Source organism: Aristolochia californica, unplaced genomic scaffold, assembly GCF_029961685.1.
Source record: "Aristolochia californica isolate CCGP_79_NKW_82.1479 unplaced genomic scaffold, dmAriCali1.0.hap1 SCAF_9, whole genome shotgun sequence".
NCBI classification, from domain to species: domain Eukaryota; kingdom Viridiplantae; phylum Streptophyta; class Magnoliopsida; order Piperales; family Aristolochiaceae; genus Aristolochia; species Aristolochia californica.
The window spans coordinates 4,243,628-4,263,610 of NW_027182290.1; the positions used below are offsets into that span (position 1 = coordinate 4,243,628).

General features: G+C 38.5%; 2 protein-coding genes across 4 annotated transcripts; one reads left to right on the forward strand and one right to left on the reverse strand.

Annotated features, from left to right (window-relative positions):
• LOC137941284 (uncharacterized) lies at positions 1-5,605 on the forward strand. Of its 3 annotated transcripts, XR_011110379.1 has the most exons (9): positions 1-236; positions 1,126-1,234; positions 1,336-1,392; positions 1,460-2,155; positions 3,532-3,892; positions 4,324-4,405; positions 4,488-4,723; positions 4,868-5,247; positions 5,344-5,605. XR_011110379.1 is itself a non-coding variant. In XM_068786622.1 (8 exons), the coding sequence occupies exons 1-7, from the start codon at positions 39-41 to the stop codon at positions 4,689-4,691; spliced, it is 1,707 nt and encodes a 568-aa protein (XP_068642723.1). In that variant the 5' UTR covers positions 1-38; the 3' UTR covers positions 4,692-4,723; positions 4,868-5,337. The 3 variants fall into 3 exon arrangements, 2 of the variants coding, with proteins under 2 accessions (XP_068642723.1, XP_068642725.1); XM_068786622.1 differs by lacking the exon at positions 5,344-5,605 and having other exon boundaries at positions 4,868-5,337; XM_068786624.1 differs by lacking the exon at positions 5,344-5,605 and having other exon boundaries at positions 1,339-1,392; positions 4,868-5,337.
• Positions 5,606-8,003: 2,398 nt separating this feature from the next.
• On the reverse strand, positions 8,004-19,048 carry LOC137941097 (heterogeneous nuclear ribonucleoprotein 1-like). Its single transcript, XM_068786349.1, has 14 exons — positions 18,770-19,048; positions 18,404-18,567; positions 18,208-18,297; positions 16,829-16,894; positions 15,521-15,586; positions 15,342-15,427; positions 15,192-15,237; positions 11,129-11,183; positions 10,271-10,347; positions 9,925-10,060; positions 9,613-9,749; positions 9,399-9,503; positions 8,489-8,626; positions 8,004-8,267 (listed from the first exon to the last, which is right to left on the reverse strand). Exons 2-14 carry the CDS (start codon positions 18,419-18,421, stop codon positions 8,196-8,198), a joined length of 1,092 nt encoding a protein of 363 aa, XP_068642450.1. The 5' UTR covers positions 18,422-18,567; positions 18,770-19,048; the 3' UTR covers positions 8,004-8,195.
• Positions 19,049-19,983: the final 935 nt, after the last annotated feature.

A 19,983-nucleotide genomic window follows, 5' to 3' on the forward strand; every position in this document is an offset into this window, starting at 1 on the left:
CTCCATATGTGATCGCTGTAAATGCGAAGAACCCGAGGATGCGAGGTTATAGTGGCATTCCAGAACAAAAGTTGTCGAGACCGGGTTTTAGAGCTCGAGACGACAGCCCGGATTCTGTCATCTTCGCGCAGGGATCGACTTTTAGCCTCTTCTCCTCTGCTTCCGGAAGTGGCGGTCGCTGCTCCTTCGGATCCGACCTCCATGACCATGAATCTCTCGTTTCGGAGCTTTCCAAGGTAATCTTTCTCAAGGCTGAAGATGCGTTGGCTCTACGGCTGGTGACGCATGCAGAGAGAGTTTGGCTTTCTTTTCTTGAGAGGGAAGGATTTTTAATCACAACATTTTTCGGGAACGGAATCTGCATTATCTGAGATAATGAGGTATTCTCGGTTTCAGTCGCTTGAAATGGATTAAGTTTGAGGAAGTCTATTGTCAAGTTTTGAAGGAGCCCTTCTTAGAGGTTTTACCCATAAAAGTCACTCTTTGTGTATTTTTGGTCGTTTTGTTGGCTCAGTAGTCAGTACTTCGGCTCCGGACGCTAGACATTTTTCTAGCTTCTGAAATTTCTTGCTTATCCAATGTGTTGATGCTTTACTCGAGCATTACGAGCTTTATCAGTTTTACCTTGACCTTTTGAGGTCGTCCTACCTTTGCAATTTTGGTCGTGCAATCCTACACAAAGAAGTTTTTGCTGGCCCTGATTGAGCTGAAGGAAAATTAACTGTCCTTGCAAATGTAGTTTTACAGATTCATGTTTCTTGGTAGGAATTCTCCGATCTAAATGCATTTCCCAGTTCACCATTCGGACGTGGAGACAATGCCTGGGATTTGTAATTTTCAATAATTTGTAGTTTTGTGCTTTTGACATTTGACGTTTTAAGCGAAATCGCGTGCATGTTGCTGGAGCAGAATTTCTATTTTGTGTATTTTCCAAAAGAAAAGAGAAACTTGATTCTTGCAGATGGGCAGCGACAAATCGTGTTTTGGCCGGGACGGTCCATCCAAATCTCTCTGCATAGCTAGCACTTTCGACCTTTCTTTCTATGGATTCCGTATGGTTCAGTTTTTTAACTGATTCTAATGCTGTAACATCTCAACGATCTAAAGTCTCTCGATTTGATTCAGCATTTGTCAGGACGTGATCTCCCGGGTTCATGTGGTCCAGATCTAGATCCCAGAAGAGCCTCAACGCATAGCAATAGCAACCCTATCAAGAATCAGGAGAAAAGACAAGGTACGGTGTTGCAATGAAAATGAAGAAGCTTTTAAATTTCTTTCAGGTTTCATTCCCGTTGGTATTTTAGTTCATTCACTTTTCTTGTCAAATGTCTTCAGAAGAAGACGAAGAAGACAAAGATTCGGCGACAAATACATTTTCTGATGCTCTTAAAGGTACCGAATGCGAAAGCCTAAATTTCGAGATTTCCATCTCTAACCCTGACTCTTCATTCTTCTTCAGAATGCAAAAACAGGCGACAGAAATCTGAATCTCAACCTCCTAAGAAACATGAGAGGCGAAGACCCGCTTCACTAGATCTTAATGGTCGAGTTGTTGATGCCCCGATTTCTTCTCCAAGGTTCACATTCATGAAGAAAACATCCGGGAATTCGCGTAGATCTGGGACTTTTCCAAGCCCTGGAACACCTAATTACCGTGGCAGTGGAGCACTTCAGAAAGGTTGGAGCTCAGAACGTGTGCCGTTACCAGCGAACTATAACCGTCGTTATGCAAGCTTTGCGCCATTGCCATTCAACAATGGAAAGAGCTTACCATCAAAATGGGAAGATGCAGAGAAGTGGATTTTTAGTCCAGCAACTGGAGATGGAGGCAGTAGGCCTTCTATGGCTCCACCACCTCAGCGACGTCCCAAGTCAAAGAGTGGACCACTTGGCCCACCAGGCTATGCTTATTATGCAGCGGCATCTCCTTTAATGATGCCAGTATTTGATGGTGGGAGGGTTGGAAACTTTCTGGGCAACTCGCCTTTCTCTGCTGGTGTTTTGAGCATGGAACCAATGGCCGGGAGGGTCTGTTGTGGGACTGGTGGAGAGGGAGTATCATATGGTGGGCTTGCAGAGCCTTCTATAGCACGTTCAGCCAGTGTGCATGGGTGGTCGGATCTATCAACTCCAGCATCTCTGCCTAGTTCACAAGGTACATGGTTCTTCCTTTTGTTTTTTACATCTGCCCCTATGTTTTCAGATGTTTAAGAAATAAAAAAGTGGATATTGCACAGTCATCCTCTTATATTCGCTGCTCTTGTTATATGTTCTTTTTTGTTTATTTTATAATACGGGTAAAACAATCACTGTAGAGTTTGTTATTCTCTTTTTTTTTTTTTTCAGTTTTTGGTATTTCTTTTTTGGCCATTGTGAGCTCCAATAGGATTGTGAATAGGTCCAACCAATTCAAAGTCTTTATCAGCTTTTTCCATTTTCAAATACAAGCGAGAAGGTAACAGCTGAACATGAATTTGATATGTAAAGTTTGAACTCTCACTTGATCATGGGAGGGACAGTTTTTTTTTTTTATTAATTTTTTTTATTTGGGGCATGGATGACAAATTAAGCTGTTATGGAGGACAGAGTAAGCTGTTATTGTCACTTGAGACATAATTTTCAGTAGCTTCATAAATATTCTAATAATTGTGTTTGAAAGATATGGGCAACTTCTTGAACAGCCAGGCGTGGTTGATGGCTTGCTTGGAAATGGAAGGGTTTAGGGTTTAGTTGCCCACGACACTTTAGTGCAAGGGCAGGTACCGAAGTGCCATGTTGAGGATCTTTTTGGTTTTTTCTCCTGCTCCACATAGGGGTGTTGTGGACCAGACACTGCTATGATGCTTGATGTTGCTGTAGGAGATTCTCTTGTGAGAAGTAGAAAAAGTTTAGTTGTATTATTTCCTTGGCTATGTCTCTCATTTAGGCAAGGGCAGCTTAGACATCCTTACTGTGGGCCCTTCACATGGTTTATGTTAAGCAACAATAGATTTGAGGTAAAACATTTTTCTCATTCTTGCAACTGAAGAGAGATAGGTCTCCCTTTTCTGTTGGCTCCTGGAGGCATGAAGAATATAATGTGTTTCCTAGATAAATCTAGTATTCATTAATGTGCTTTTTGCTTTCTTTCATTTGATCTTTTTTTTTTTCTTTTCTAATCTCTTGTATGCATAACCACTTGTTGTTTTCTTTCCCCTGTAAACGAAATATTCTTCTTATTGAGCTTCAAAGGAAAAAAGTGATTTCTGTCACACTGGTATACCTTTGGTTTGTTCTTTAACTTCAAACGGTTACTCCTAGAACAAAACAAAGGTATGCCTGTGATGACATAAAACACTTTTTTCCTTTGAAGCTCGATGAGAAGGATATTTCATACATTCTGACCCATGAAGAATTGCTATGACAAACACAATTTGCAACTGATGTGGTTTTTCTGAAAAAGGAGAACAGTTTTTATGCATGACACAGATGTACATAGTTTTCTTGTCTGTCTTACCTGTTTTATTTGTTACTATGATATCTTTGACACAGATGAGAAATTTGATGGGACGAGAGATGCTGCGACCATGATCTCTCCTGCTGTCTCAAGAAGGGACATGGCGACTCAAATGAGCCCTGAGGGGAGTGGGCATTCATCTCCCAAAGAAGCTCTTCATTCTCCTTCACCTTCCTCGGCATTCCCCATCACAGAGTTGCAGAATCATAACTCGTTAAAATTGGAAGTTAGGGATGTGCAGGTCGATGATTGTGTCACCATGACTAGGTGGTCTAAGAAAAATGTGTCACGCAGGCTGGATAAGAGCTTATCCAACATTGGGGAGTGGAGGAGGAAGGTTGCAGAGACTCGCTGTTCTGCTTGGGATGTTTCAGAAACAGCTAAATCAATCTCCAAGTAAGTGATATCTCAGTGTTTTTCTATTTTTTAAATTTAACTTAAATGAGCAGGAAATTAGGGATTCATGTATTGATGAAGTGGAAGGGAACTCCGCTATTGTCATCTGCTGGTTCTGAAAGAAATCATTTCCTCGCTGAAGGCTTATTTGATCAAATCTTGGACCTCCCTCTGTCTTGGACAGTACAGTGGAAACATACCCCAAGAATGGGTGATATCCTATCAGATGCATCTCTCTCCTTTGAGCATCTTTCTCTCCATCAATCCCTGCCATTGTAAAGGAGAGCATCTTGCTATCCTTTATGTGTGTATTTTATACCTTGTGATCAGCTTCAGCCTATAGCAGTAAAAGCTTACACTATTCTCAAACAAGAAGTTAGCTGTTCCCAACTGAATTCTACGGATTTATTGGGTTTTTCTGCTTCGTTAAGGTTCAAGAGGGAGGAAGCAAAGATCACAGCTTGGGAGAACTTACAGAAAGCAAAAGCAGAAGCTGAGATACGGAAACTGGAGGTTCTTTCTAGGCTTCACGATATCATTTACCTGTACCTTTTTTGTAGTTGTCCACTGATTTATTTTGGTGTAACTCGTCCAGATGAAACTAGAGAAGATCAGAACTTCGTCAATGGATAAGATCATGAACAAGCTTAGATCTGCTCAAAGAAAAGCACAAGAGATGCGTACTTCCGCATCAGCTACTCAGGCAAATCAGGTCGCCAGGTCTGAGAGGGTTATATCTTTCCGCAAAGCTGGCCAGATTGGTTCGTTAAGTGGATGCTTCACTTGCCATGCATTTTAGTGCCAATCCTCACCTTGCGCCATCTTGATCTAGTAAGTAGCACGATTTCATGGCTTCTGATGTTTGGATCTGTCCAATTCAGATATGTTTTTTTTCCTAAAGACCTGTGCTTTGCATGCCCATGGCAAAAAGGGGCTGGATATGAATGATCAGACGTCCGATCATGTGAATCTCAGGCTTTTCTTGCGCACTGGATGCAAGGCGTAAAAAATTACGGCGAGAATCTGGGTCAGGACGAGTGAAATCAGAGTTTCTTGATATCAACGATCCAGTTTTTGGTTTGTGGAGATTTAGATAGGGTTTAGGCCTCTTGAATACAGGCGTGAGAATTTCAATAATGTACAGCGGCGTCTTGAAGGGCCATTTCAAATAAATGATGATCGTCTTACCTCTTATGGTGTTTGAGCTACTCTTCGTTCCTGAAAAAAAATGCCGGCGAGCAGTGCCTGCCTTCGACAAGCGCTACATGGGGACAGCGCTCCAATGAGAATTTCACTCTGCCTTGTTGATTTGTACCTCAAAAGGAATCCCTCCTGTTGGGTAGCTGTTTGATTGGGTATGATTGCGTCAGGTTAAACTCGAGTTATTGAGTTGTTGGCATTATTTATGTTTTTTCTGAAAATAATTACAGAATGAAAAAAATTAATGTTAGGTAAGGGCGCACCATCAAAATGGTGTTTTCAAGGTGGTATGACATCGAAGTCATCAGAGAGATCTGGTGGCAACAACACTCACAAGGCCTAAAAACACGAACCTGGTACGAAACAACCAAAGCAGCTGTTGTGGCCCAGGTCAGTGCACACAGGTGAGCAGCAATGTGTTGTTTATCTCTAGGTTTCTATACATAGGATCAAGTTCTTGAAAGTGAAAAGTGATTATGGGATTCTCAAGATCTAAAACATAAGTACATTAATTCTATGGTAATGTTACCTAAGTAATAATACTTATATGCATTTACTCAAGTATTGTGCTTTTTAACTCACCTATTAGCTCTTACGATATAAGTAAGGCTAATGACAATATGAGTCTGATTTGTCCAAACCAAGAGATTTTCAAGAATGCATCTAAAGTAGCCAACCGTCTGAGATATGATAATAAATCCAATTTCGGGATATAAGGGATCTGATTTTGAATTTGAATAAGAGAGGATTTGTCTTACTTATGTGGCAAATTCTTATTGGTTCATATAAGATTGGGATAATGGTGGCTTATCCTTTATTTGCTTATAAATATGCCTTGAAAATTAGATGTATTCATTTTCAAATTCGTATAAAAAATACCCCATTTCTGGCAAAGCTCTTTTCTCTTCATTTTGGTTTGATTTCTAGTTGAAACTAGTTCGTATGCTGAAGCTTTAGTATCAGATCTTAGCCCAATTGGTATCATAGAATCGAGTTAACCATGGTCACTTGACATTGAAAGTTACTCCCAAAAAATATAAAAAAGTCTCTAAAAAGAATCCCATTCAACTTCTTTTGAATCTAAGCTCGATAAAAAGTGGAATTTCAATGTTCGAGTTCGGAGGAGAAGATTCAAGAGGTGGTGGATGTTTGACAATATAGCTTTGAGGTAATTCAAGGGCTAGAAGAAGATGTTTGTAGTACCGTTGTCGTGCTAAAAGCGACAAGAACGGTGATTCTTGAGTGAACCAACCATTCCAAATGGAGAAAAAGGCTTCTACATGAATGAAGATCAAAGTTCTAGAGCCCAAGTCATATAGGGGTATACAAGATTCGAAGGCGATTGGAGAATTTTTTATAGCAAGTTGAGTAGTATTTCAAAGCTCTAAGTTTAAAAAATAATGAAGTAAAAGTTAATACCGCATCTAGGTTTCTCGTTGATGATGTTATCTTGTGGTAAAGAAGAAGAATTGGTGATGCCGAGAACGGGGAAAACTCAATTGAAGATTTCAAATGTGACCTCTTTAATGTTAAGCATTTTCAACATGATCGATGAAAATCAGTTGTTATCTTTTCTTGTGGGACTTCGTCTTTGGGCTGAACAAGAGTTGAGGTGTCGGGAAGTGAAGACACTTGCAACTGTCGAGAAGTTGACAGATTTTGAGAGAAAATTCGATGAAAATGCTGCCACGTTCACGGAGAATAATGAGAATAATGAGAACAATGAGAACAGTAAGAAGTTCTTGGAGACGAACTTCCAAGAAAGACGAACAAAACCATACAAATGGGAAAAAAAAAGAACTACAAAGAAAAAGGTAATCCTAAAAACCGAAAGATTACTTGTTTTCTTTGTGAGAGAGAACAGTTAGTGAAAGACTGTCCAAATAAAAAGAAATTATCAAATACTATCAAAGTGGATGATAAAGTCGGGCAATCAGGTCATGATCATCATGTTGAAGAATGTCGAGTTGGTTCGTTGATGTTGCTCAACTCAATCCAAACAATCGTCGAGAAATCGATAAAAGTTGCTAAATGATGGCAAAACAAAGACTCTTGTTAATATGGGAGCAACCCACAACTTCATTTCAAAGGAAAAACTAAGACAATTGTGCTTAAAGGTAGGAAGTGGAGGATAATCGAATAAACACTGTTTGGGGTGGCAAATCATGTTCGTGTTGTCATTGTCATTGGGAAGTAGGTTGGATTTAGAGTTTTGTTGTAGCTTTTTGGACAATTTTAATGTAATATTTGGGGTGGATATTCTTTGTAAAAATAAGATCTTTGTAATACCCGAAATTATAAGGATTATGGATGAGGATGGACTTTCTATAATTTCTAATGTAGGGGACTATGTAAAGGGGAAAACAACTATATTTTTAGCCTTCCAACTTAAGAAGGGAAACAAACGTTAAATCGCTGATTAAAATATGTTAAATCGGTGATTAAATTTCATATATTTCTTGGAAACATGATTCTTAAAAACCAAACAAGAAAATATGACTTTCTACATACCATATAACATACATCATGCCCATCATGGTACTCAGAACTACGTCAGAAATTACCTTAAGTCGACCATGCACCAGTGCTTTCTGCTAATTTTGGCCAAGTTATAAATGTGGATACTTTTTAATTTGAACAAGCATTTATAACTAATTTTAAGGTACAAGGCAATTAATCTTTGCACCGGACTTTTTAACCTCAAAACTTTTGATAGAAACTAGCATGACATTTCGACACCAGACGTCTCTCTTGAAAACGTTCAGTTTTAGTAATGTTAAATCCAAGTATCATTAGTATTCACATGAGCTCCTACCCACAGAAAAACTAACATCAGCACAGCAAAACCAAAAGAAGAAGAAACAAATCATCCATGAATTGCATTGGCTTTCCGTGCCTGGTCACCCTCGCATAAGCTTTTAAATAGGTATTTCTCATAAACAGTTTTTCTCCAGAGTTACCATAAATCATATAAAATATTTCCAATACTTCAGGAAAAAACTGCAAAAGTAATTCAAATGTTACACTAATCGCCTGTCCACATCAGTCCTAGTGAAGATACAAGAAAATTCAGTAGGCAGATTTGACAGTCACGGGGCCTCAATTAATATGGTCTATACCTCCAATCCATTCTTGAAGGCCTTCCACCTCCAGCACTCCCATACCCAGCTCCCCACTGTCAAAGGAAACAGAAATATTGATCGATCAATTGTGAGGTAGAAAAATGAAAAAAGCAAATGAATAACAATAGTTCAACAGCAGTCTTGATCTGGAAGACATCAAATCGTTTTAGCATGAATATGTTATCAAGTGGAAAACTTTGCTTGAGAGAGTTTCTTGCTAATGTCACATCCATAGAGAAGCCAAATTTACCCACATGGTAAATAATATACTCACATCATCAAAATCTAAGCCCCCATAGAGTCTTCCATAAGTGCGCATTGGACCATATCCTCCGAATGATTCAGTAGCATCCATCATGTAACCCCCACTTGGACCAGGTTCATCCAGTGGTGTAGCTGAATCTATTGCAACCTACATCAGAAAAGAGTCACATCATTTAAGAAACCGTGCCAATAGGAATAAGAATGCAAAATCAAATTAATCTGTAAAAGTGGATGGCAGACAATCTCAAACAATTGGCCTAGTGGCCACATTCTCTGTGGTTGAAGTCTTGTTCATGGTTTCCTGACTCTTGGCTCCTGCACCAACTGAGGCTCTCCAAATTCTGAGTTGGATTGGATTGACAAGTGTAGTGGTGGGGGGTGGGGGGGTGGGGGGGTGGGGGGGCAGTTAATCATAAAACTTAAAAAGTCTTAAAACAGATTTATTAATCTTATGTGCTCAAATGCATCACAACATGTTTTAAAAGTGATTGATTATTAAAACAGTAAAATTTGCAGAGCATGAGCAATTTTTTGCTAAATCACTCAAACAATGAAAGATCGCACACACTTGTTTAAGATGCACAAATGAAGAAATAAACACTGGAAAGGCCCCAACCAAGAGCTTCCAACAGTGACGTAGTGCTGCATCATGCAAATCAAAACCAGTGAAATCAATTCAAGTGTTACATATACTTCAAAGAGGTGGTTCAACAAGACAATGTCAATAACTCCCTTCCTAGTAGGCTACAACTTAAAAATATTTTATGCAGAAACTTTCTCAGACCACTAAATATTAAATGTCATTTCTTTACTTGGGGGAGAATTATTAGGCAGTCTTTCTTAAGCAAAACTTCAGAATGTCATGTGTGATATGATCAAATCATAAACAAATAAATAAAAGCTAATTTGGTAATACAAACCTGCTGTCCACAGATTTCATGAGATCTTCGAGAAACACGATCTGCCACACCATCCTCAGCAAAAGTTACAAAACCAAAACCCCTATGGCCAGTTCTCTTTGGATCCTGATTTAGAAAATCAAACAAAGAACACAAAGAACCATCTCAAAACAAAAGTGTATTATAGGTTCTCCAAGAACCCTTTTTAATGCATATCCATATTTGTATGATTTACCTTTGGAACATACACATCTAAGATGCGACCAAACCTTCCAAAATACTGGCGTAGCTCTTCCACGGTTGCCTCCTGGGGAAGCCTACCAATAAAGATCTTTTTGCCCATTCCACGCATTGGCTCAGAGAGTCCTCCTCCTATACCATAAAATCAATGAAAAACGATTTAATCTCATATACCATAATATAAAATAAAAACTATACCATCTCGCATACCATAAAATCAACAAAAAGTATATACTTTTCTGAAAAAACTTCATGGCATTTCTAAGAAGTATACATTAATAAGGACTTCATAGTGGAGCAATCTTACTTGTAAAAGTGGATCCTGCATGGTCATAGAGGGTGGGAGCACCTACTGCTGCATATCTGGTAGCTGCTGAAATATATGCATTATATGCCCCATAACCACCATGTGAAAATTTGCTAGGCGGCCTCAACTCTTCCTCCTGACATATGTCACATCTTTGTATTAGTTCCCAGCAGTAATATGCTTTAAGCATATTACAGAATCTTTCTCACCGTTGTTCTTTTAAAAAAAACTTTCAAGAAAGGAAGTACTATTTAGCACCAAGTTCAAAATTCACAACAAAATTTTCTTGTATCAGATAAAAATCCTTTTAAAAATTAGGAAAAGATAAAGGATAGACGTTTGTTGCCTTAGGAGTTGCTCTGTCAACAACAATAGTAGAACCTCCCAATTCATGAGTTTCTGACATAATCGAGTCAACAGAATCTGTGACATAAAAAAATAAACATAAATTCCTTCTATGTAACCAAAAGACCAAAGGCAACTATGCCAGATATTAAAACTTGCTATTGTCCATTGCATAGTTAATGTAGCAGAATATTCAGATCCCTACCATGAGAGAGACATACTAAAGCAGATTCAATCCCATCTGGGGTCATAAGAGATGATTTCAGTGATTACTGGCCATGAGAGAGAATCAAGGGTTTTGTTTTAAATAGCTATGAGGCTTGGAATCCCTACCATGAGAGAGACATACTAAAGCAGATTCAATCCCATCTGGATCATAAGAGATGATTTCAGTGATTATTGGCCATGAGAGAGAATCAAGGGTTTTGTTTTAAATAGCTATGAGGCTTGGAAATGTGTCTGTCTCTTCATTGTGCATCTTTCGAAAAAAAAACTCTGCCAATGACTTTTTATATTAAAGATGTCTAGGTCAATGTTCAGGCTCCACCCTGTAAGATGCAATAATAAAAGATTACCACTTTATGTTTCTTTTTCTTTTTCTTTTTCAACTGTACCAGACACCATTGCAGCACTAATCCATTATGATGATCATCATTTTTTGTTCCAACTTCTAGTCCTTTGTATGCTACTAGTCATTTGTATGCTAGATGCATTTATGATATTCATTATAACTTCGACAGTTATGTGTTGAATCCATTATAAGTGGTGGTCAGTGAAGTCTCCGAAAGTTTTTCAGTTAAGTAGTAGAGGAGTTGCCATCTAAACAAAGAAGAAGAGAGATCCAGAAAAATGGTCTAACCAGCAATTTCAAAAGTGATAAACCCAATTCCTCGGTGTGCTTTTGAACCTTGGTCCTGAAAAGCATAGAGCAAATAAAGGCAAATCAGTTGCATCAAATATACACATATATGTGAGTAAAGTTTTACATAAAAAATATTCCACCGGGAACAGTATCAATTTTTTAAGATGATACAACGTCATATATGAGTACAAATTTGTTTTCACATATTTTAGTGAGAGGCATCTTCTACAGACTCTCCCGCACAATCGGACATTTCTATAGTGCCACCCGAACATGGAAATTTACAAACATCCTTTTGAAAAAATTAACAAAAAAAGCACATGTTAGTTCTCCCTCCATAAGTTCAAATAACCCAGGATGTTTACAAGAACCCAAAGCCCAAGCGGAGAAAGCCAGAGGATTTCCGGCCTATCAATCTCGTCACAAGTGCTTACAAGATTATAGCCAGAATATTGGTTCATCGTCAAAAAGTTCTTCTCCCAATAGTTATCCATAGAGGGCAAGGCGCTTTCCTCAAAGGAAGAGAAATTCTAGACTCAACTATGGCTGCTCATGAACTAATTGACCATTTCCGACGCAATAAAGATCCTAGAATTGCTCTGAAGCTAGATCTTGAAAAAGATTTCGACAAAGTGAATTGGATCCTGCTAGATGAGATAATGGAAAAATTGGGTTTTGGCGATCGATGGAGATTCTGGATCAGAAGTTGCGTGGGCTCGGCCTCATATTCTCTTCTCCTTAATGGCTCAGTATGTGGATATTTCAAAGGGACCAAAGGAATTAGACATGGTGATTTGCTCTCCCCACTTCTATTCAATATGATTGGTGAATTCCTATCCGCTATATTTTACTCGGCAAGAAATCTTGGGTGGCTCCCTCCTACTAGTACCAATCAGGCTTTTAATATTCTCATCCTTCAGTATACAGACGATACCATCATATTTGGAATCGGCAACACTGACTGTGGACGAAAGATTAAAGCGGTTTTGGGTCTCTTTGAATTAGCTTCTGGCCAGAAAGTTAATTTGGAAAAAACTTCTCTCATGGGCTTCAATGTTAGCCCTAAGCAACTTACAGAGATGACAAATATATTTGGGTGCACAACAAGCCACCTACCATCAACCTACCTTGGTCTGCCATTATTCAATGGCCGTATATGCAAGAGTCTTTGGAATCCGGTGGTTGAGAAAATTGAATCCCGGCTTGCATCCTAGAAGGGGCGTCTGCTTAAAAGAAGATTTCTATGGAGGGGATCGAGCGATGCCTTCAAATATCATTTGGTCATATGGGATAATGTATGTTTGCCAAAGAATATGGGTGGCTTGGGAATTCAGAAATCTAAGGATATGAATCAAGCGCTGCTTCTAAAATGGCTATGGAAGTTCAATACCCATTCTTCAAATCTTTGGAAGGAAATGGTTCTTGCTAAGCTTGGTGGGGACACTCATCGGTTGATGTCAGGTGGTAATTGAAGAGTTCTAACCTCAAAAAATTTCCAAAATTTTATTCCGCAAGTAGATTCTATGTTGGCAATGGCAAATCACTCAAGTTTTGGGAAGATTTGTGGATGGGGCAAGTGCCATTATAGGTTGCCTTCAGAAGTCTTTTTCTCCTCACATCTCGTAGAGACATATCAATAGCAAAAGCTTTTGAGGGGGGTGGTATGAACCTTCATCCTAGAAGGGGTTTTTCGGATAGTGAGGCACTGGAGGCCAGTCGTTTGATGGACTCAGTTACCTCGGTATCAATGCGTCCTTTGGAGGCAGACAAACTCATTTGGTGGCCAAACAAAAGTGGCACATTCACTATATCATCTGCATATGGCTTCGTAAATGGCTGAAATTCATCTTGGAGGGAGCATGAGATCAATTTCCTATGACATCTATGTACCCCTCCAAAGATAAAATTCTTCATGTGGAGCGCCTGTCAAGGCAGGATTCTCTCGGCAGACGTGCTTAGAAGAAGAGGTCACACCTCAATTGACCCCATGTGCCCATTTTGCAACTCTGAAGTTGAAACCACAAGCCACATTCTACTGCAATGCATATTCTCTTGGAAGGTGTGGAGTTCCATTCTTAGTAGGTTTGGGTTACAATTTTGTATAGCAGCTGATCTACTCTCGTTCAGTAAGTCGCTCACTGGTACCCTTCTGCCTGACCTTGGAAAAATGATACTCTCTGCTTGTGTTAGTGTTAGTTTCATCTCGTGGGGGTTTCAGAATGAGCTCAATCGAAGACGATTTGATGCAAAAAATAAATATGCAGATTGCGTTGCGGACCAAGTGGGGGTCATATATCTACTTGGCTTCTGACTAAGAAATCCTTATCTTCTTTTTTGGGCACCCCTATCCGTGAAAACTGGAGAAATTTGGCTATGATGCACTCTGGGACAAAGATCCCGGTTTTGCAAGAATGGACTCCTCCTGAACCCGATTACCTTAAGTTAAACTTTGATGGCTCGTCTCTTGGTAATCCTGGGATTTCTGGTTTCGGATGAATTATTTCAGATCATTCCGACAATCAGTTTTTATCTTATGCCGGCCCTCTAGACATATCCGACTCTACGTTTGCAGAGCTTCATGGCCTCCTCTCCGATCTCTGCATTTTCAGATACAAATGCAGCTGTCCTCTTCATATCGAAGGAAACTCAAAAGTGGTTATTGGATGGTGTGAGTGTGCATCCATTCCCCCGTGGCGGCATTGAGATACCTTTTGAGAGATTTTAGAAATTACCTCAATTGTATCTTGTATTTGGTCTCACATTCTGAGATCCGCAAATTCGGCAGCAAATGTGCTTGCCAAGCTGGTAGCTACCCTACAATCGCTAGTTGTAAGGGACTTGCTCCCTCAAATCTTGTAATTTTTCTCGTTTTATTAATACATCTTCAAAAAAAAAAAAAAAACCATAACCCATGGAAAAACTTATTATCTCTTAGTCACAACAACATGATCTTTTGGACCTGCTTTTCAACGTAAGCAATTCATCTTAGTTGTAACCCCTACTCGGACAATGGGATAACCTAATAGATCAGTTAACAAGAGTATCCACACAGAAAAGATAGGGCAGTGCAAATATTAAAGAAAAGGCAAATAACTGTTTTAAAGGCATATTACTATTTCTTGACATTCTGCTTTAGGTTAACTAACAGAAAAATATGAAAAAGGAGTTTGCATCATTGTATGTCTCTTGATTATCACAGGGAGAAAACAGTAAATAGCCAAGTTGAAGGATGTGAGCTAATATGATATTCACTATGGGTGTTTTATAAAGGCCAATGATCAAATGTTGCTGGCAAGTAAGAACTTGCTTTGCTTTTCATTGGGACGAGACCATTTCAATAATATTCTTGTTTTCCATCCAGTCAATAAAAAAAAATAACTATAAAACATTGAAGCAACCATGTAAATGACAAATCTTATGATCCTTCCTAACATCCCTGCTGAAGGAGATCCATAGTAATGATTTGGATATCGAGAAGGGATCAGAAATTCTGCAAGAGAACAAGTAACATGAGCATGGGTGACTTTTTTTGAAGTAGTATTGCAGAATTATCAACAGCGTCATTCCATACATCCTCTACCTCTCAAACAACAGGACACATCATACATTACTTGAATATTTAATATCAAAGTTATTGAAGTGCATGTGTGCACAACCCCAAACCTTAGTGAGACCCCAAGTCCAGACACTACAAACCCATGACGTGGCCCTTGAGCTAAAGCATTATGGTGGACTTGTAGCAGCAACCATGCAGTCATACTTTTCCCTCCACTTAGCCAACATTTGATATAAAGAAGGTGCAATCAAAATATATTATGTTGCCAACATGTTTCTCTGCCCTTAAGTTCCTCTAATTCATCTGTTTCCATGTCCTCGCCAAAGTCAACAAGAATTTTCAAACGTAACTCCACATATAGTTGCTTGATACATGAGGTTAGTTAGATGGTGCCCAAAGTATAAACTAAACAAGTACAGAGGAAAGAAACTCAGGTCATGATAATCATAGCAAGGGAACAGCATACAGCTATGATGCAAATGACGGGCACATATAATATTTCACCTTTGGCATATATAGATCTGTAATCTCCCCATATGTCTCGAAATAACTGCACACATTCCAAGATACTGAATTGGTACTTGTCTAACAAGAACTAATGCAACCAAGCACAATAATGTTCTGTTGAATTTTTCACTAATATCACTCAATTACCTTCGGAATGCTGCTTCAGTTATTGAAGGAGGAATTCTAGCAACAAAAATACGAGTGACTTTCTTTGCAGACGACCTCATTTCTTCCTAATTAAATGTAGAAAAGAATATCAATTGTAACTCATAACTGAAAAATAAAAAATGAAAAAATAACAGCACCCCTGCCCTTTAGAGATATACCCTGGGCGTGGCAATTTTCACTTCTAGCATCCTGCTGCCAAGAACATGCTCAGTAGCCAGACAGTTCTGCATAATCAAAATATCAACATTTGTTATGAACAAGTACTTAAAGAGATTCTGTTTGGTAGATTATCTCTTGAAAAAAAGGAATTATTTAAATGGATACTAGAACAAGAATCTTTAAGTTGTCTGCATCATATGTTTCTCAAGGAAGACTCTATCACCACAATAAGCGTTGGACAAGATAACAAAGTTGATGAAATCTTTAACTAAAACAGATACACAAGTTCAGGAATTTAAGCAAGTAATTAAACCTGAAATGAGATAAGAAAGAAAGTGAAAAGAAAAAGGGACAGTAATATCGCATTGGAAAAGTGAGCAAGTGGAAGAAAGCATAATTAGGAAAGAGTGAAGTTCAAGAACACACAAATAGAAAAAAAGGGAGCATTAGAAAAAGTAGGGGCAACAGCATAATCAGAGCACATCGGCAAGTGAAGCAACAGGCACAGCCTCACTGAATAGTGCCATTGAATTTCTCAACCTTTTGACCTAGGATTAGTTGGTTCTACTTCTTCATGAGGGCCTAGAAAGGGGTTGATATCACTCAAAGTTATAACATCATCTTGGCATGGTGGAAGGCATCAGTTACATGCTCATTATTGATAAACCATCGTGAGTTTTTATATTTTTGTTTCCTCCCCGGCCTTGATGGACACACCGTGATTGAATAAGAATAGATATAGGATTGACACGACATGAATGACTACATTTTGGGAGGAAAGTCAAGGCTAAGATACTGTGCATGAATACAAGTTGTGCCTAGGAACAAAAGATAATGCCAACCATTTCGCTTATGAACGAGGAAGCCATAAATAATGCTACTATGAATATTTTGAGAGTTAAATCCTGGCACAAGATGTTAGCAAGAGGCATGCTTAACACATCCAAGTCAGCTGGCCAGTGGAGTTTCTAGTCATAACGGGTGAGTAACACAGAAGAACCAGCTCTACTTCTCGCATATTGTTTATATAACCTTCTCTATTTCAACTACAACATCTGACAACAGCTGGTATAAATAATTTTCGTCATATGACCTAGCTACTTCTGAACTTCCATGAATAGCTGGATAGGATACTTGCACAATCAGGTACATCAACTATTACCTAGAAGTATCACTTTGTAATACACAAGAATAAGTTTACAGGAACAATAATACCTGTGCCAGTTAATAGGCAACAGATGCAAACTGCAACACAGCTTTGTATTACTAGTAATTGTCAAAGGCACAATAACATAAGCATGAGTCACCTTTGCATCCTCAGATGATGAGAATGTTACATAGCCAAAACCTCGAGATCGACCAGTAGAACGATCCTGAAATAACATAATCAATTCAAAAGATCAGTCCCAATAAGTAATGGAAAGACAAATGACAACAAAAAATAAATAAATACAGGTGCAACACAAAGATGGAACAGCATAGACCATAAGCAGTTTGAAAGGTTAAGAGCTCATCATAAAGTTCTTAAAACAGCGAAATATTACCATTCCACGGAAAAAAATTAAGCAAGAAATTTTATTAAAAGAGAAAAACACAAAGAAGAAACTACCTAGTATACAGGAAAGAAGGGCGCCACTACCAAAGCAAGAACTAAATAGGAAGGAAATCTACAACAAATATGAAGACCCATTGGAAGAGACTGGATCTCCACTTCTGCAGATTCCACTCACAGCAAGAAACCGTGAGTATGAGAAAAATGTCGTGCCACCAAATCCATACTTAGCCCTAGGCTACCTTTGGAGCTACCAATGAAATTTAAATTGAGGCACCCACTGAAAGTGGGCACACAACAATAGTAACTAAGATATAACTGGATAACAAAGCCATGTTGGTCCATTACGCCTAAAGATAGTACTTAAATATTTTATAAATCCCAAACAGAAAGCCGCATGCACAATAGTGTGACAAATGACATTCACAATGATCCCTTCAATGGATTTTTACCTGCAAGAGAAAGGTCCTACCGTTTCTTTCCAACGGCAACCACCAACAGAAACCAACAAAGATCACCTGATTCACCCACTCACATATTTCCACTGGAAAAGCATGCATGGAAAAATTCCTACCTTGAGCTTGTCCTACCATAAGACAAATTTGTTATCAATTTAACCCTAATCTACCCACTTCTAGCCTTATGCTAAGCTTCTATGACATTAATTTTTTTATATCATGTGTAGATTACCTTGTGGGCGTTTGGACCTGATTACATGATTAAAATTACTTCCATGTTATAATTTTTTTATAATAGCATGTTATGAAATTTTAACAATGGAAAATCATGAAATTTTAGGGTTCAAGTTTTGGTCAGCTTCGACTTCGTATATCTAAGATATTGAATAAGGTTCACTAAACCCTACCACCTAACTCGGAAAGCATAAAAAAGATATAGGGAAATGGAATAACTTTTCTTTTTTTCTTTTATTGCAATAATGCGTTTGGCGGAGAACGATAATAGAAGAAAATGTTTCCTACGGAAGACATAGAAACATGTCATAAAAATCTCGAAAATGGATACCAATAACAGAAAATTTCAGGATGAGAAATTAAAAATCGAGCATATTGCTACAGAAGAGCAAAAGAATAGGCTATCTTAAGAGTCGACAAATAAAAGGTAGACTTTCATGACCTTCATGACAATACAATCATCCAACTCTCCGAACTTGCTCATATACTCTCTTAAGCCGTCCGTGTCTACATCCCAAGGGATCCCGAGCACCTGAATAACACACGACAAAGAGGGAGAAATTGACAATAGAAAACAATACTCGTATCGGTCCGTACGAAAAGAAGAGGAAAACCAACAGATTTGATGCGATACTTACCACCAACTTTGTCGTCATGCCGCGTCTGACAATAAGTGAGAATGAAACGAAGAGAAAAAAGCTCACCTCACCTCGTCTAACAAATTGAGACACTCTCGGCTCCTCTTTTTCTCTCTCCTCTCTCTCCTCTTCCTATTAATATACCCACTCTCCCTCACTAGCCCCTGCACATGAGCATACATCTCTTTCTCACACACACAACAAAAAAACATCTCATTAACTCGATTGCAGCATCTGCGAATCGAAGGCATGTGTATCTTTTTTGGACTACACACTGTTTGATGATATGCCGGAATGAAAAACAACAAGAGAAAGAAGAATAAGAACAAGTAATGGGGCATATTCGTCGACAACGCGCTCACTGACCTTTCCGGTTTCTGATTCAAAACCCTCGCAGCTCAAGCTCTCGTTCTCTCTCCTCTCTCTACAAACCTCTCCGCCTCTTCCCTCTGGCCTCTCCCGCTCGTTCGCGAGATGCTCCGCCTCCCTGGGACCTGAGATCGCTAACGCTATGTCGTTCTTCGGGCACTTTGCCCGTTTATATAGTGGAGGTTTTCGCCCCGGAGTGGTTGCGGCTAGTGTGCTTGATGACGTGGGGGAGCGCCACACCCTCAGGCCTCAACCCTGTAAGGATAAGCATTGGCATTGCCACTTCGTGGGCCGGCCCTCCTCAAGTTGGACCGGAATTGGGCCCATGTTTGAAGTTTCAATTTCACCTTAAGTATAAGAAAGAGCAAAAGAAAAAAAAAGAATCCGACAATTATTATTCCAAAAAATAGTTAGTAAAAAAAATTAATCATTATCTTATTTTTCACTTACTATTTTTAAAAATAATAATGATCAAATTCTCATTTTTTTTCTAGAAGTTCCAAATAGACCCGTTAGGAAACCGGAAAAAAGGATTTAGAACGAGCAAAAGACCCCAATAAAGTGAAACTAGATTCTTGTAAAGTTCTAAAATTAGAACCATAATATTTTAATCATTACATTGATAGACAATATAGAAATTCAAACTCTCGTTCTTGCTCTTGGACCTCATTTTACCTCCTATGAATTCATGCTTCAATTTTTCTTTAAAATGATTCAATCATTCAATAATTAAGATGAAGACATTGGAAAGTTACCAATTTTTGTTTGCTTTATTCAATCATAGATGAATGCTATTTTAAAAAAAATTTACTTATTTACCATTTATAAAACAGAATGGGATGAGTAATAGTCATTATATACCTATTTTCCATTTAATTTAAAGGTATTTATATATTTCTATATTATTTATGTAAACTAATAACACTGATTTCTCTCGCTCTTTGATAGTTCAAGTAATTCCTAACAAGCTTTTGTATAGGGTTTGGGGTTTAGGGTTTATGTTACTTGAGGTTTTGGCAGGTATATTATGTGTGCTCTCTCTATCTTTCTTGATAAATCTATTATTGATTCGCTCTTAACTTTTTTCATTAACCTATATTGAACAATAAGAACATATAACTCATTGAATGGAGAATACATAGTTCTCACGATTTACACCGTTTTAGGTCCTTCAAATCATCTTATGGAGACTGCAAGATCCTCCAGATGTT

Excerpts from the sequence above, each read along its gene's own strand:
- LOC137941097 (XM_068786349.1), bottom strand. Across the intron at positions 15,238-15,341 it reads ACTGAAGCAGCATTCCGAAG|TTATTTCGAGACATATGGGG; the intron begins GTAATTGAGTGA and ends GAATGTGTGCAG. Across the intron at positions 8,627-9,398 it reads ATGAAATCTGTGGACAGCAG|GTTGCAATAGATTCAGCTAC; the intron begins GTTTGTATTACC and ends TTTCTGATGTAG.
- LOC137941284 (XM_068786622.1), top strand. The coding sequence starts at position 39 with ATGCGAGGTTATAGTGGCATTCCAGAACAAAAGTTGTCGAGACCGGGT. Across the intron at positions 237-1,125 it reads TCGTTTCGGAGCTTTCCAAG|CATTTGTCAGGACGTGATCT; the intron begins GTAATCTTTCTC and ends GATTTGATTCAG. Across the intron at positions 3,893-4,323 it reads ACAGCTAAATCAATCTCCAA|GTTCAAGAGGGAGGAAGCAA; the intron begins GTAAGTGATATC and ends TGCTTCGTTAAG.